The sequence below is a fragment of the Lytechinus variegatus genome, chromosome 7 (assembly GCF_018143015.1).
Source record: "Lytechinus variegatus isolate NC3 chromosome 7, Lvar_3.0, whole genome shotgun sequence".
Lineage (NCBI taxonomy): Eukaryota > Metazoa > Echinodermata > Echinoidea > Temnopleuroida > Toxopneustidae > Lytechinus > Lytechinus variegatus.
Window position 1 is genome coordinate 10332854 of NC_054746.1, and position 17270 is coordinate 10350123.

The 17270-nt window shown below is 35.5% G+C and overlaps 2 protein-coding genes across 2 annotated transcripts in view; one reads left to right on the forward strand and one right to left on the reverse strand.

Annotated features, from left to right (window-relative positions):
• The window catches only part of LOC121418417 (N-acetylgalactosaminyltransferase 7-like), a 33197-nt gene extending 25908 nt beyond the window's left edge, over positions 1-7289 (reverse strand). Inside the window, exon 1 of the mRNA XM_041612263.1 lies at positions 7114-7289. Within this exon, the coding sequence (XP_041468197.1) occupies positions 7114-7260 (147 nt within the window). The 5' untranslated portion in view covers positions 7261-7289. The remainder of the gene's footprint in view (positions 1-7113) is intronic.
• Positions 7290-7315: 26 nt separating this feature from the next.
• The window catches only part of LOC121418418 (ral GTPase-activating protein subunit beta-like), a 43035-nt gene continuing 33080 nt past the window's right edge, over positions 7316-17270 (forward strand). Inside the window, exons 1-6 of the mRNA XM_041612264.1 lie at positions 7316-7690; positions 9189-9384; positions 12245-12409; positions 13380-13613; positions 14052-14306; positions 14995-15507. Of these exons, the coding sequence (XP_041468198.1) occupies positions 7466-7690; positions 9189-9384; positions 12245-12409; positions 13380-13613; positions 14052-14306; positions 14995-15507 (1588 nt within the window). The 5' untranslated portion in view covers positions 7316-7465. The remainder of the gene's footprint in view (positions 7691-9188; positions 9385-12244; positions 12410-13379; positions 13614-14051; positions 14307-14994; positions 15508-17270) is intronic.

Here is a 17270-nt window from a genome sequence, read left to right on the forward strand (position 1 = left end):
GACGTATCCCCATACTCCTGTACGGGTGTAGGATTGGAGCTGTGATTTTCCTAATTTCTTTTTCTGTCATCTCCATCCTGCTTGCATACTAGTAGGCCTATATAGCAAATTGTTAGCAATAGCCCTGGTTTTAATTTGTGAGACACACCTACTCGACTTTAAATCCTAGTATCCTAAAAAAAAAAAAAAAAGAGAAAAAAAAAAAAAAGCATAGAAAAGAAAAAGAAAAAAGAAAGGAAAAAGAAATATTTGAATTTTACTTTTTTCCATTTTAAGAAAACAAACGTTAATAATATGATATATACTATGGCGAAAATAGTCAAATTGACTGGTTGCCAAATAAAAATAAGAACCCCCCCCCCAGCATCCATAGTACATAGTATAGCCTCACTAGAGTCAAAATAAGGGGGTAACTTGTATTGTGTACATGTATGTATTATGAAATGTATGAATTATGAATCCATCAGTTGGTAAGTTACATGTAGTATTATACTTTGCTCCATGGATTTATTAAAGGCATTAACGGGGCAATACTTTACTCTTAATACAAAGTGACCTAAATAAATGGTGAAGTGGCAGCAGGCAAAGGGGGAGCTCCTGGGGTATTAAAGCCCTTTAATAACAAGTGCTGAAATTCCATCCCTTTCCAACTATTGATTATTTTGATGTCATCAGATTATGGACTTCAAGGTATTTTTTTTACATTTCTTTTTGAAATATTCAATTCTTTCTTACCATGCAATACCATCTCAATCTAAAACAGATGGAATTACTTTTTTAGATTGTTCTTTGAGCCTGATGTTGCCATCATATTATGATGGAAAGTGGTCCATAGTTACCAAATTATAAACCATGATTAAAATAAAAAAGTAGAATGTTTTTACATCATGGTCATTATTGATATGTTATTTGTTAAATCATAAGCTTCTTAATATAAAACATTATCATATATTTCACACAATAAAATACCAAATACTGAGTGTGCAACATCAATGGCTCCATGTACTACACATCTCCCAAGAAAGTCATAACTGAAATGTCATAACTTTCCTTAACAACAACCAAATTTTGTTGACGTTTTCAGCAAAAGGAATGATCAACAAGAAAACTCATCTAACATATATTTTTGCCACTGAATATGAATGAAATATAATGAATAAAAAAAAATAACATGGAATTAACAAGTAACATACACCATTACCAATTTCATATTTATATGCATCCTACAGTGTATATATATTATGATGAATATCATTGCAACATGTACATGCAAAATATTTGATGGTCATTCAAGTTACATCAAAATGCTAGTCTCATTGACAACCAAACCACATAATCACTCTCAATGATGAAACAAATAAACCACATAAGTTCATGTATTAAGCAGATGTATACTTTGCCAGTTTGTGGTAATGATTAATACTCAGATTTGATGCATGATTGAGTAGACAATTGTCAAAACAATTGTGGTCAAGAGACACTACAGTATAAGTGCAAGGCAAACTGAACACACTCTCAAAACCCAACAATACTGTTCAACAGCTATCCATTACTTTGAGATAAATAAAGTTCTGTAAAAGAAGGAAATTACTATATCATATCTCTTAGATCAAGAGAAAATCTATATAAAAAATTATTTCACCTTCTCATTGTGCATGTTGGTTGCAGTGACAAGTTTATGTATAACCTTGTATGGAGGTATAGGGGAGATCGGGATTAGCTGGAACGCAGGTAAAGTTGAAATATTGTAATTTTCTTCAACGCCTGTAAAATAAATTTATGCAATACTGCCCTCAATTTATTGCTATTAATAATACAACACCTCGGGTTCCAACTAACCCCGATCCCCCCTACTATTGACCAAACACTCTTCATGAATCTGATAATATCAAACACAATATTTTCTTAATAGGCATAGGCACTACTGCTCCTTCTTCAGAAAGCAGACATCAATGTGGCACATACTCCATGATCAGAAATTCATAATAACAAAACATACAAACTATATGTTGCCTTACAAAAACATACATACATAAAGACAAACATATGCGGTAGCATCTTTCATTGTGTGTATCTTTCCAACAACAAATTATGGGAGTTTGCTTTTGATAGAGTTAATAAAGTGAACATTGCTGTATAATCTGATACTAAGGGCAACCACAATTGATATGCATCAGCGAGCCAAAATGTGTTGGTAACTGACATTTTGCAAAAAGGACATGCTATTTTAGGTACGGTAGTTCAGTAAAATTGAAATATCTTACGTCCCTGGGGTGGTATTCTGAGGTCATTTTATCTTTAACAAATTGCAGCGATTGAATCTATCCAAAAGAGAGCACTGAGATTGATGTTAGGTAAGGAGTATGAATCATATGAACTATCTATGAAGCGTTGCACCTTGGTCACTCTGAAGGACCGTAGAGATGAATTGTGTCAAAAGTTTGCCTTACAACTTTTCAAGAACTTTCGTGATTGGCTCCCACCTGCAAGGTTATCACATCGAGAGCTCCGAAACAGTCACAGACTCACAGAAATTAGATGTCGGACGGAAAGGTATCGCAAAAGCGCGTTACCGTACCTTGTCCGCTTATTGAACTCTAAACTGTAGATCTGTCAATACACAGTACCAGTCGGCTGCTTCTGGATCGGTATTGTATTCTGGGACGGAGAGCAGTAGATTCGTTGGACCGAATCTACTGTTTTCTGTTTTGTGGTGTAGTGTCGAGTCAGAGGTGGCTGACTGGGGGTGTTATTTGTTCTTAAATCAATTTTTACAATTTTAATTACCATGGCAATTTTTGTATCCATCGTTTATTGTACGTACATATTGAAATGAAAATGTTTTTTGTTAGTTCACAATTTCATTAATTTAGCATAATTGGTAATTGTTCTTGATTTCTTCCGTTTTATTTCCCTTACTTTCTTTAACTTTCTCTCATATTAGACACTCATTTTTGCTGCTCTTTTCTCATTTTCAATTATCAATACTGAATCTACTGAAAGCCGTTACAACAAATTTCCTTCTAATTCTTCTTTAAACCCATATTACATCACAATAATTTTATTTTAGGAGTATAAATCATTTTTCCAACAAATGTACTTTTTCAAAGCTAAGATCACTTCTTCATTATTATCATGATTTTACCGTAACTATTTTTGTAATTTCTTGATTCTTTTGTAACATCGCTTTTTGTTGATTTTATGTGTATTTTCATGTTCTTTTGTAAAACATATGCCAATTCAGCTGTAAGAAGCTGCGATCATTTGTTCTAATAAAATCTTGAAATCTTGAAATCTTGAATCTTAAAAATATTTTATTTTATCTCTTAAAAAATTGGTATTCTGAGATGAGATTTTATCTCTCAGATAAAATTTTAGATTTTATCTTGCGTATAAATTTTATCTTGCGTATCTACAGATGATACGCAACAGAACAATGCCTGCGTACACATGCCCATCGCGTTCTGGCCATTGCAACGCAGATGATGTGCTTGTGCCCATGTTACTTTGAAGAAAAAATAAAATAAACTTAAGAGGGTAGAGGCTATTTTATCTCTGCGACGTTGATTTCACCAGTATTTCAAGGTGAATGAACCCCAAATGGTGACATGAAAATAGAGAAAAATATTACCGATATATATTTATTGAGAATAACACCTTAGCGTTGTTCCTGTACAATCAGAGAGTATTTCATAAGACCATTCTTTACTAATATTGTCTTTGAAATGATGCTTGAAAAGATGCGATATAGACTTCGAAAAAAGATGAGAGTATTTAATTTTTGTTAAATAGAAATCTCCGTAAAGACGCGCATGCCTATAGTGCAAGCGTACATGTATTTGAAGTCAATAAATTGACGCAATCTGGTCCCTTTGCCACACCTCCTGGCGGAATGGATTTTAATTGGTTGAGTGATATGAGAGAGCTATAAAAGCGCGTTTCTAATTGGATATTGATTTAAAAATAGGTGTGTCTTACAGAGATAAAATGAAGATAAAATGGTTCTCAGAATACCAATTTGACAGAGAGATTTTAAGGGTATTTTATCTCATTGATTTTAACGGAGATAAAATATTTTATTTTATCTGAGATAAAATGGATCTCAGAATACCACCCCTGATTTTTAGATAGAGTGATGAGTTGATGAACATGTATACCTTCATTAGGGCAGTTCCACTGTTACGGAGTGACATTCAGAAACAACTTTTTTGCATTCAAACAACGATATCACCCATATTTGAATAGTTATTTGCCAAGAAATGGTACCTGACAGTAGTTACTGAAACCCACTTTTCAAAATGATAACATTTGTTATTTTGATCAAATGAATTAATGAGAAACAAATATTCATAAACATGGTTACGGAGCGACGCAAAATGGACATGCAAATTTGTGCCTGAGGAGAAAACATATTGCTTAAACTCTGAGAATTTTTAATTGCTATCATAATTTTGATTTATTGATTGGATTCTATGTGATAGCTGTAATATGCTGCATTACTTAAAACAAACCTCTGGCGGTCTCACCTGCATCACGCGATTCAATATAGCAGCAGTGCTGACTTTCTTTAAAACGACTATAACTTGCACAAAGATGTTTCAGTGATACTCTTATGTCCATGTTTTATGAACTAGACCAATACACTTATGGCAGTGGGTCCAAACTTTGCGTGCGTCCATACTTCGCGGACTATCATTATCTAGAAAACTAGCCAACATCCTTAAAATCTGACATCATCAACGTGAAAAGTGACCTAAAATTACCCTTTGGTGTAAGTTTCTTTAGGATGAACTCAGTATACATGAAAATATTGGCAAAAGGTCGGCAAATTTGTCACCGTTAGCACCCGTTTTGAAGAAATCTGATATTTTCAACAAGCATCATGATATCACCATTTTGCAAGCAGAAATCATCATCAAATATGTGAGTTAAATGTGGAACCAACCAATTCTATACCATTTTGCCGTCAATCTGATATAATTATTTCACTTTTTGAGCTTGAGTTTTTGTTTAAATCTCCACAAAAACTTTGGTCCGCGAAGTTAGGTCACACTTTTTCTGAACGGTTTTCCAGCGCAGTTCCAGCACAGCAAGTATTCGCCAATCGGAATAGAATTTTGAGATTGCGATACCGGCGAAATCCTTTGACCTAATTTACATTTTCGTCCATGATTTTATAGTTTACGATCTTGCCGTCAATGTGGTAACTATTTCTTGATTTGAATTGGTTTTGTATAAGGCCAAGTAATAAAAGAAAGTAGTTGATCGTCCTCGCGCGCATCTATTTTGGCTGCCGCATGGAAATTTTTGATATTTACTATTTTCAAAAATTGGCTAAAAAAAAAAAAAAAAATTGTGATGTTCCCTTTTTCATTGCAGCATCAAATTTCTTGATATTTACTATTTTTTATGGCTGCTGCATAGCGAAAAAAATCACAAAATTGGTGAGCGATTTGCTCTCATGTGCTTTGAGAACTCTCTCGCAACTTCAAAAACAATTGCAAAGTCCGATATCGCCATAACTGCAAGAAAGAAAAAAATTCTGATTTGTTTTTCTCTATTGGAATTTTGAAGATACCATCATAAAATAGCGTGAAAATACAGTTTGCAAACTCGGGGAAGATCACGCATTTCTTCATTTTTAATGCATTTTCGGGGACCCCGCTTCCTGAATCTGAACTAATCCGTCGCATGCTTTGGAAATATGGCGCAGAAAAATCAGTTTTAATGACGTAAATTTGTATTTCGGCAGGGTTTTTGGTGAGTGATAGCACCTGTACTTCGATATGTGTTACGGTGATTGACTGCTTGTTGTGACTCTGTTGGGTAATTAATGCATGACTTGTGTGCTGGGATGATGTTATTGACTGTGCTGGGGCAACATGTGAATTTGTGAAATGAATTTAATTTTCTAACGTCAGCAGGCAGTGCATCGAATATTTAAAAAAATAATTTCAAGTGGGTTATTCTTTATGAAGATTGAAAATAATTAATGGGATTCCAAGAAGTGCCAGTTCTGTCCAAATTTGATAAACTTTATTCTTCCTTGAGCTATTCAATTTGATGGAAAATTGTAAAAATTAGTATCTAACACTTACAGTTACACACATGAAAATAATAAACATTAGGCCCATGTGAACAATTAACAATTAACTCAATCATCATTTAACATTTGATATCAATTAAAAATGAATAAAAATTGAACAGTATTAAACAACATGTAAATGAATATACAAGCAGCTGGAAAACTGCGATGCGAAACCATGCCCAGAGCTAAAAAAAAAAGAGATTGGCTCTGGAAAACTAAACATGGCTCCATGGTAATAAAATGACCCCACCCCCCATGCATTTTACCTTTACAAGAATAACGTTTAAATCATTCACTTGACATGAACGTTTTGTTTTACAATACAGTACCGGTATACATCAGTATAAATACATCAATAGATTTTTATCACATAATACATTTTCCATAGATTTCCAATCAATTGTATATTATGCATATATATATATATATATATATATATACATTTCTACTCATTTATTATTAATATTGAGCATGCATCGATCACATATTTCGAGCTTGACATGGCCTGACAACGATTTTAATAAAAAATAGCAAAAAAAATAGTAAATAGTAAGGACCTCCCTCATCACTGATGTCAAAAAAAGGGCCGAGAAAATGCCTCCTTGTTTTTAAAAAAAATAGTAAGATAGCAAATAGTAAGGACCTCCCTCATCACCACTCTCAAAAAACGCGGACGATCAACTACTTTCTTTTTTTACTTGGGCCTTGCCTAAATTATAAATATTTTGTGAAAAAAATTTAAGCCTGATGAATATTTTTGAAAAGTGTGCGAAGTTCGGACACCCCATCATACCGAGATATGATGGTAACTCAACAAATACCCCCACCATGGGCAATGGCCACATGGTAATGAACCCTTGAGTGCCCCCCCCCCCCCCCGTGTAAGGCTGAGGCCCGGCGGGGTGCGGCTCCGCGAGCAGCGCCGCCGAATTAGTCGGCGACGGAGTTACCCGAGTTACCAACACAAACATGCACGACATGGGACTAAGGAAATCAAAAAGTCGACAGGTCAGCAGTATACTTACGTCCTTTCTGCGTTTTCCCCTTTCCTCATCAATCATTCTCTTTTCCTCCTCTGACATCTCTGGAATAAACATCAATGTCCTGAGCATGAAAAATATCGCAACGCATAAAGTAAGAGTAAGAACGCATCTTTTCGCCCGGAACCTCATTTTCCTGGCTCTTCTCTCAATTTTCCCCTCAAGTCGCTAATGCCGCAGAGGGCGTGAATTGGTGAACTGCAAAACAACAGTCAACACCGAGCAAAACAAGGACTAAAGAATGACAGTTTTGAAAAGTTTATTATGGTATTTTGTGAAATACTTTGATGTATTTATATTTCTAGCTTCTTGAGTCTGTATCAAATAACATTTGAAGATGTATTCTGGATGGGCTTCTTTGCAAGAGGCGATCGAAACGGACCAAAGCAATCACAGTGTTCTCCATACGTTTCCTGAAACTGTGGGGAGAGATGTGGCCGTGTCGGTGGTGAAGCAGTTGGCCGCAAGTACGGCGTCGCTGGCAGCTCTTCAGCAGAGAGGGGATGGGTCTGCTGCGTGTAATCCACTTGAATCAGAGAAACAAGTAGAGTGGACAATGGAGGTAATTATAGGAAAGCTGGCACTGTTAACCCTTTGTACACCATATCTTTGTTTGACAAAAAAGTTAGAAATTAGATGTAACTTTATCTCAAAAAATGTGTGAGTGGGTCATTCATGGACATGTCCAGGGACAGAATTGCAGAAAAAAATATTATAAAAATTATAAAAATAAAGGATCTGGATGTATACGATGCAGGGCCTCCTGGGCATAAACGCATCAGATGAGATTCATTCTAGATCTATAAAACAATGGTCAAAGACAAAGCTGATGTATGCCTAAAGGCACTCACACTAAGTACGAGGTGACCAACACACAACTAAACAACACGCTTGATAATCAGTAGAGGCGCTGGTCCAAAAATTGGGATTGTCCCAGAAAACAAGGATATCCTCATAACCTTGTTCATTGAATGAGTGGACAAATCATGTCTTGATGAATTGAGACTGTCCTTGTTTATGGGGACGTTTTTTTTTCACTTCCCCCTACAGGACAAAGACAGCAATTACGGAAATTGAGAGTGCTAAAAATAAATTCAGTGACCCCAATTCCCCCCAGTTCACCGTCTATTTTTCATGACTTACCGTCTTCCAATAATCTTGTTATGAAACGTGATATGTTTACATTGACTAGCACACTTGATTGGTGTCGGCACTTGACAGGTGAATGAACATTCCTAGATTTCTTGTGTGAAGAAATCCTTATAAACTGAGACAGTCCCTGTAAACTGGGATGATCCCAATTTTCTGACCAGCGCCTCTACTGATAATAGACTAGTTCGTAATCGTAGTTACTTCATGGACAATTTTGGTCAAATGACCTTTCATTTCTTTCATTATGATAGGCAGATTTCAAAGCAAGATATTACGTAAGCTTGCCTAACATAGCAGGATGAAGAAATTGAATAGACCAGGTGACTAGAATAGCACACCAATGAACGCTTCATGAAGGTGTTTGTTTCATTCCTACTTTGAACATATCATAGCATGTTGTACAATGTACTTTGCAAACTGTGAAATACCAGTCGTTCGTGGATGCATAATTGTTTTTTGTGGATGTAAATGAAAACCACTATTCAAAAGAATATATGAATAATCAAGACATCAGATTTGGTGCTTATCTCATTAGATTTCTCTTCCCCTCTAATTTAAAACCATCTTGTCACTTTAGTACAAATGACCTTCCTCTGATCATGCGCAGAATCTTTTGAGCATGCGCAGAAAGGAACTACAAACTGGCTTATTGTTTTGATCAGTTAACACTTGTTTCCAATATTCTTGTCAGAAAGGATATGTTTTTTTTTCTGAATTCTGTACTTTTGCAATAGTAGTGTAAGAGAGAAATAATAAGCAATATTGAGATGATTTCCATGGCAATAGAACTGCAAATGATTGCAATATCATGGTGATAATCACAATTGACATACTATGGGTATTGCATTGTGATTAAAAAATCACATTTGATTCATACTTTTTAAAATTCCTTTTGTCCGTTTTACCAGGTGATTTGCTTTGGGCTGAGCCTTCCCTTGAATGAACATGAAGCAATTCGAGATTGTGTGAGTGTATACTGTGAATGGCTGAAAGCATTGACCATACCCCAGCCCAGCTTACCCACACCACTGAGCAAAGATCCCAATCCATACATTCAGAGGATCTTTCAGCATCTTGTCAACCTATTCAAACCTAGAAAACAAGGTAAAGTACCAAGAATATTCAGTGTTTTCAAGTTCACTCTTAAGTCTGGTGTTGATGTTAAGTTCTATTTATTTGCCTTTCATAGCTCCATAACCTGATCAGAGAATAAAAATGGTCAAAATCACATTATTGATAACTCAACACCAAGTGAGGCATAGGCCTATTCTAAGATCAGTCTTATTTTTAGGTTTGTGCTTTGATCATATAAAGAGTAGCCTAACACCACCAAAAGGTCAACACTGAACTTGAGATCTCCCATTGTAATTTTCTCCCAATACACAATCTACACTTGTTTGATAATACTATTCATAAGATGAATTGATGAATAACTGGAACATATGCTTGAGAGCTAAACCCATCTGCATCCAGTGGTGGACCGTGACCTGGAGGAGAAAAAGCATTGGAGGGGCACAGCATTGTTCACAAACAATACAGTGCCCCTCCAATCAGTTGTCTCCTCCGGGTCACGGTCTGCAACTGTCTGCATCTGTGGAAATGAGATTTTATTAACCCAATTCTTGTTACGATATAAACAATAATTTTAATAAAATGTTTATTACATTTCACAATCTTATTCAGAGTTATCAGAAATAGAAGCTGTGAACCATTTACATATAGCTGTATGTTTCCTCTTCAAACACATGTCCACATCACCTTTGTTTCTTGAGATCCTGTCACATTGTTCCGTGCAAGTGTTTCGAGTGATTGCCCACAACTTACCCGCAACAAAGTTTTTAGCATGTTCAAATCTTTTCTGCATGCAAATCAGACATGCTCCCACTTCTGCGGGCAACTGCTTGTGAGGTACACTGTAGTGCGAGTGTCACATGGGAACAACTAAATAAAAACAATATTTACATCAGCCATGGCTTTAAATCAGATTAAATCAAGCATACTATGCTATATCTCTCTCCATATAACAATGTTCTTCAAATAATTTCTATGCTGCACAACCATAAATGCCGCTAAGGCTCTTCACAAAACAGAACCCGCACTGACCTGATCATGATCTCTCTTAACCTTCTCTTAATCCAATACCAACTTATTTATTTGATATCTATAATCATCTAACCACATTCTATTCTGAACCATTTCTGATAAAGGAAAATATGCGCATATGATAATTGTTCAAAGGATCCATTCACGCTCACTGTCTCAATTCCATACTTTACCACTTTGTTCCGTCTTTGACAAAAAGTTCATACTCTGGAGAATCGCTAAACAGCACTCCATGCTTCTCCGCCATGTACGTTGAAGTTTAGGATTGGATGGGGATGCATCCTGCCCCAGACTACATGCCATCTAAAAAACACTACTATATGGTTCAGGTGCTATGATTAGTTTATTCATAATTAAAGCATTAAAGCATCTGACTAAATTATTCAGCATCTATGGCATCCTTCCATACTCGATTTAAGGTTCAGTGACTCCCTATGAATATACAATCTCTTGAAATGTTGATATGAGTTTTCTAAAAGTTCATTAAGGATAAAGTTCAAACAATTCTATTAAATGGTTTACTCAAATACTTCATAAATAGGTCATAAAGAATCATCCATTTACTATGATAAAGTATCCTTTATCATTTAAGTATTTTGTCTTTCACATACATTATAATTTGTTACTTTCAAAACATACAAAATTTCTAAAGTCAACTCACCGGTGCTTGTTCTGAGCTATTGACGATTGTACCCTTTTAAAACAGGTTCTTCTTCTGATTTCAAACTTGAGAACTTTTTTATAAGAAGATATACAAAACTAGATAAAATAATAAAATTAATCAAATATAATCTGCAGAGGATCCATGCCCAGGCTTAGCATGTCCTCCTTCTCTAGTTGGCTGGGTGTGTCTGCCCCAAGTGTATCTCTCTACATGTTCAGTACAAGTAACATGTCCAAACTTAATTTGCATATTTGCACCTGAAAATTCCATAACACAAAAACCTATCCTGTGCTGAATAAAATAAGGCATGTAGTTCAATTAACTCTTGCATTGAGGATTCTATAGACTAGAGCTTTCACACTAAGAAATTAAACCTCTTTCAGCAAATCTACTCGCACACATTTCAATGACCTCTGTCCTATTAGAATAAAAACATGACCTCGTTCACATTAGAAAATTAATCCTCAATTTTATCACTAATCTCAAAACACACTTATATAACCATAAACCTTAACTTGTCTTATGCAATTAACAGTGCTTTGTATCCTCTGGAAAAAGCGCTATATAAATCCAATTATTATTATTATTATTATTATTAATCATCTTTCACTATCATTCACCACAATGCACCACCAATGGCACTAAAAGCATGTTATTACTCTCTCTCTGTCCCACCTCTTAATCTTTATTATTTTAAGATATGAACAAGTAAATATAGTTCTAATTCCACTGTGACAGCGAGATACATGTACTATCAATGCGGGTGACCTGTGGGTAGCAAAAAACAGTTACTCGGAAGTCGCACGCATGGCTTCTTGCACAAAACGATGTGACAGGGCCTTAAGCATCAGTCAATATCTTTGAAATCTTTTCTGTATTATGCTCTTATAACCCGCATCTGCCACATTAGACATGCTGAAACAAGAGATATGGATCCACAACAGACCTAGTTATGAAGCTAGAAAATTCTTGTAAATTAAAGTTAATATAAAAAAGAAGGGCTAATTGTAATTGACAACTTGGTGGGAATTTATATTATATGGAATTTTGGTCTAGTTTGTCATTTATTCATTGTATTTCTGTCTTCACATGTATGAATGATGCAAACAAGCAAGCAGTGTTGCAAAATATTGCATTATGCCCCATTCAGTCCAATAAATTATTCTTTGTTATTATTTGCCTGTATTTTTTTCACAGGTCTGAATGACACCAACAAGCAAGCAGTGTTATGCCATCGTGTACTACGGTCCATTCAGTCCGTTGCCACCGAGAGTATCATTATGACCAAACACACCTGGGAAGTACTTCTCAGGTTCTTGCTCTCTATCAACCACACCTTGCTCTCTCCTCCACTTGAGTCAGGTAATTCAGGAATGAGGTTAAAATGTTCTTACCTACTCTGCGGGCACATACCCTTGCTCTGTGCATAGTGTATACCTTGCTCTGTGCATAGTGTATAATACAGAGTCTGAAGTTGGAGAATAGATTCACTCATGTAGTGTGGTTACTCCCACCATTTGTTTTGACACACAGAGTTTGGAGTCTAGTCTCTCATTGACATGGTATAGTTTATAAGAGTTTTAGTTTTGAGTCTGCTTGCAGGCCAGCTCTTAATTTGGTATCAGATTTATAGATTTATATACTATTTCAAAATATTTACAAGTTGATTAGTTGATACAGTGTTTTATTCGATCTAGTAAAGTCTTCTTTTCAAAAGTTTTTTAAATCTATTTTAGCAGTATTTGAAGGGGACAGTCCTCCCAGAAGCCCTTTAGGCTTGTCTGCTGGAAGTCATCATACATATAACTATAACAAATTATATTCAACATTTTGGTATGATGTCAAATTATGATGTCTACTTGATATATTGGTAAATAGAAATCTTTGTAAAAGTCACTCTCTGTGCTCTCAGCGATTCATTTGTTGCATGCATATTTAATAATAATAATAATTATACTTGCTTATATAGCGCCTAACATGGTATAGTTTACAAGAGTTCTAATTTTGAGTCTGCTTGCAGGCGAGCTCTTAATTTGGTATCAGATTTATAGATTTATATACTATTTCAAAATATTTACAAGTTGATTAGTTGATGTATTTAAGAGAAGAGTGATCAAATTCATTATTCTTTGGAGTGGGTGTATATTGTTAAGACAATGTTATGAAATGTTGAAATCGGGGTAAAGATCTTGGGACAATTTGATAAGTTCAACACTGACATCGTTGGTATCACCTATTGCCCTTTAATAAAAGATCTTGATAGCTATTTGTAAATGATGTACTATTTGCAATGCTTAGAAGTGTATATTTTTTGCCTTTATTTCTCCTGTAGGTAGTCTAGCAGAGCAGTTGTGTGAGCGTTTACTGAGTGTTCTGTTTGAAGTATGGCTTCTCGCCTGTGCTCGATGCTTCCCATCCCCAACGCTGTGGAGAACCTTTCGTGAGATGTGCTGTACATGGCGCCATCATCCTGCCACGGTAGCCCAATGGAATCGCATCAACAAAGTGCTCACTGCTCAGCTCATTCAGGTCCTATATGGGCCAATATTCCCACCACTCAAACTGAGTAAGTACGTTTGGTGTTGGGAAAGAGATGATGTCAGTATGGCTTTATGACAGTTAACAAAACATTGTTGTCATTCCTGTATGATGTAAAGAAGCCCAGATCTAATCTATAAAATGAAGCACATTCTACTTTTATAGAGCTGAGTTACACATTTTTATGATTTTTTATTGCAAGAATGTGACTGATTACTGCAGTCTCTGCCCCCCCCCAAAACAAAAATGATGTTCAAAGAGCTCCAGTGTGTTTTTTTGGTATATGACAAAACTTATAAAACAGGCAATTCTGTTTTTGTTCCTTTGTATGTATAGTAGATGTTTTTAATTACATGTTAATGATGCCCTGACACAGGCTTAAATTCTTTTTCACACATCATGTTCAAACTTTCCTGAAATGTAACACCTTCTTAAATCAGGAATGTTAATATTTTTCTTTTTGAAGGTGATGACGAAAGCCGGATCATTCCTCCAGAACTTGATAACGATGGGTTAGCTCAAGCTTGGTTCAGGTTTCTTCACATCCTGGGTAATCCTGTTGATCTGTGCCATCCGGAAATCATCGGCAGGACGCCCAATTTTGTTGCTTCCATCAACCAAGGGAAGAAATTCCCTGACCAGCACTCGTGTCTACAAGCCCTACCAAACATATTCCTCCGAGCTATGAAAGGGTTATCAGTACTTGTAGATGCATTTCTAGGTAAGCATCCTGTGTTTTATCCAGCTTCATTCAGTTGAATACAATCCTTTGTTTTTGAGTTCAAGCTGGATTTAATATCATATTTGTTTATATATATTCAAAGGTTGAGAAATATCTATACACATCCTTTTGATCTATGAAAATATTATCAGTACTTCCAGATGTATTCTTAGGTAAACTTCATACAGTTGAATACAAAACCCTTGTTTTTATGTTAAAGCTGGATTTAATATCACTTTTGTTTGTGTATATTTAAAAGTTGAGAAAAATCTACAAAACACATTAAAGAATTATGGATACTTGTAGATGCATTTATTTATTTAAAAATATTTCATTTTGTTGTATATGAACAAAAGTAGGGAATTGTTTAGAGACCTGATTGATAGCCTGCTGTCAATAAGCAGTTCACTGTTTGTTTTGTCCTGGAAGAGGGCAATTAGAAAGTGAAATATTGTGCATACAACTGTTTTGTGAAAATAAGCAAAAATAACATTAAATGATATTTCTTATTTCACATCCAATTTTGATGAAAATTTCAGCGTGATGCTTGTTTGGATTTTCTTGTTTTATTCAAAAAGACTTTTTGTTAGGGTGGACTTCCCTTTCAATACATGCTGCCCCTAAGAATTATCAATCTTAATGAAATTCATTGATGGTTAATTGCATTCTTTTATTCTTGTTATTTCAGGGTATCCATCAGATCGTCTTGGTCATATCACCGATCCCTCACAAGGAATACCTTCTCGTTCTCCCACCATCCCAAGTGCCATGCCTTTCAATGCTGCCTCCAAAGCCAAAGGCGTGGCTTCATCCACAGCAAGGGGCGCGTCCAACGCCGGCATCCGAGGCGGAGTCAAGAGCAATATCCTCCACACCGGACTCCTCCCCGGTCCAAGCCACTCCGAATGCAACAGCATCCTCCACCTGTTTGGGGCGTGGCTCTTTGAAGCGGCCCTCATGGGATGTAAGTTCCACGGTGCGGCGACGCCCGCCCCTTTCCTCCCACGGAGGACTGGCTCCCTCTTTGTGAACCCATCATCATCATCTTCGTCAGCTGCATCAGCTCTGAGTAATAGTTTCTCCAACACCAGCACCATAAACTTCACCTCCTCCTCCTCCACTGCCACTGCCACCACTTCCACCAATGCTTCTACTAACAGTAATGCTTCTTCTACTAATTCTCATCGTACTCAAAGTGTCGGTATGTTGCATCATACGCATTCAGGGTTGGCATACAGCACACATTATTTCTACTACCCCCCCCCAAAAAAAATAAAAAAATCACAAATTAGATGCAATGAGCTGCATACACTACATCATAACATCTAAATAACCCTTCCGAAACTTTTTGTCCAATTACTACTACAAGATATATTTTTTTTTTAGATTTAGTTACAAGTTTTGATTAAATAGTGAAGCATTACCTATTCTATTTCTATATTGTACTTTTGATCATACATGTTTCTTTTTATCAACCAAATACTCTCATACTTCATTGTCTGTTTCATGTACTCTTTCATGTTTAAAAAAAACAAACATTTGTTGCCACGTCTTGCATGCCATCCTAGGTTTCTTTGTTGAATATTGTAAGCCAGCCCTGTTCATGATCATAGGAGCATCTCTTGAAAGAAACAGCGATTTTCACTGACTGACTATTTTTATAAGCTACCAAAATCCTTAAATTTGATTGGCTTAGAGCAAATTTGTCAGTAGAAATCACTGATTTGATTCATGACACACTCCCCATGTCAATATTGTCAACATGTGAATATTCTGATGTAGTTCTTAGTAAATCAAATTTTGAATGAATCATCAAGAAATGTTTTATTGTTTATATTTGGTTTAATCCCTCGTCTAGTGTAACAACATCAAATTCATCTTAATTGTCTACACAACCTATCATTATATTTCAGTACACTTTCATGGGTTTGTATGGGGTTTTTTTGCCATATACTTTGAATGTAACTAATAAACAAAGAGGGGTCTTGTTTGCCCATTCTGTTGTAACCTGTGGGACTTTTATTCAAAATTCCAACTTTTAAACTTTCTTTTGCAGACCTATATTTATTTACATATTCATTCAAGGTTTTGACCAAAAGCCTTTGTAAATAGAAATCTTTGATACACTATCATATTTGTTGAAGATATAGTACTTTTAAACATGTGACTTGCGTGACACATTATATCTCTGACCTCAATGTATTTGACTGGATATCCGAAAGGAAGAACAGGCCCCAATTTTCATGATGAGACATATATAGGCATTTACAAGTAAAAAAAAAAAAAATGGTCCTCCTCTGACTCGACAATTCAAATCAATGATCAAATGAAAGGATCACTTACTTGGTATTTTGATATGACTTGGCTAACAGGTGTCATTTTGCAGGAGTGTCATTTTGAGTTGAACCTATTATGATTGGTAGAAGTTGGAAGATTTGCACCTTCTGTATACATATATACTGAGGTACACAGACAAACATGATTTCTATTTTTATTGAATAGACATGGCAATTTTAAGCTCTTGTACTGATTGTGGTTATGGCAATACCTTTTTGTAACTCTCTTCTGTTATTCTGAGTAGACAAAAAAGTCAGCAATTAGCGATCTCGTCAAGTGTTATGAATACAATGTAGGTTTATATTGAAAAGAATGAAAATCATCATTTATTTACTATAATATTGATAATATTCATGATAAAAAAATTTCCTTATTAATTTCTGAAAGGAGTATGAAGCATAGTTTCAGATGCAACAAATATGATCCTTTGCTTATCTCTCTAAAATCCTAAAATGGGATAATGCATCGATTAAAGGCATTCAAATAATGCGTGCAAGGTCACTTGGGGCATTTTTAGTGAAAAATAACTTGAAATCCTAAGTAATAGATTGACATCAAATTTTACTCATGAATATATAACATTACAATTTCATGAGATCAAAGGTTAAATGTCAAAATTCATGGAGG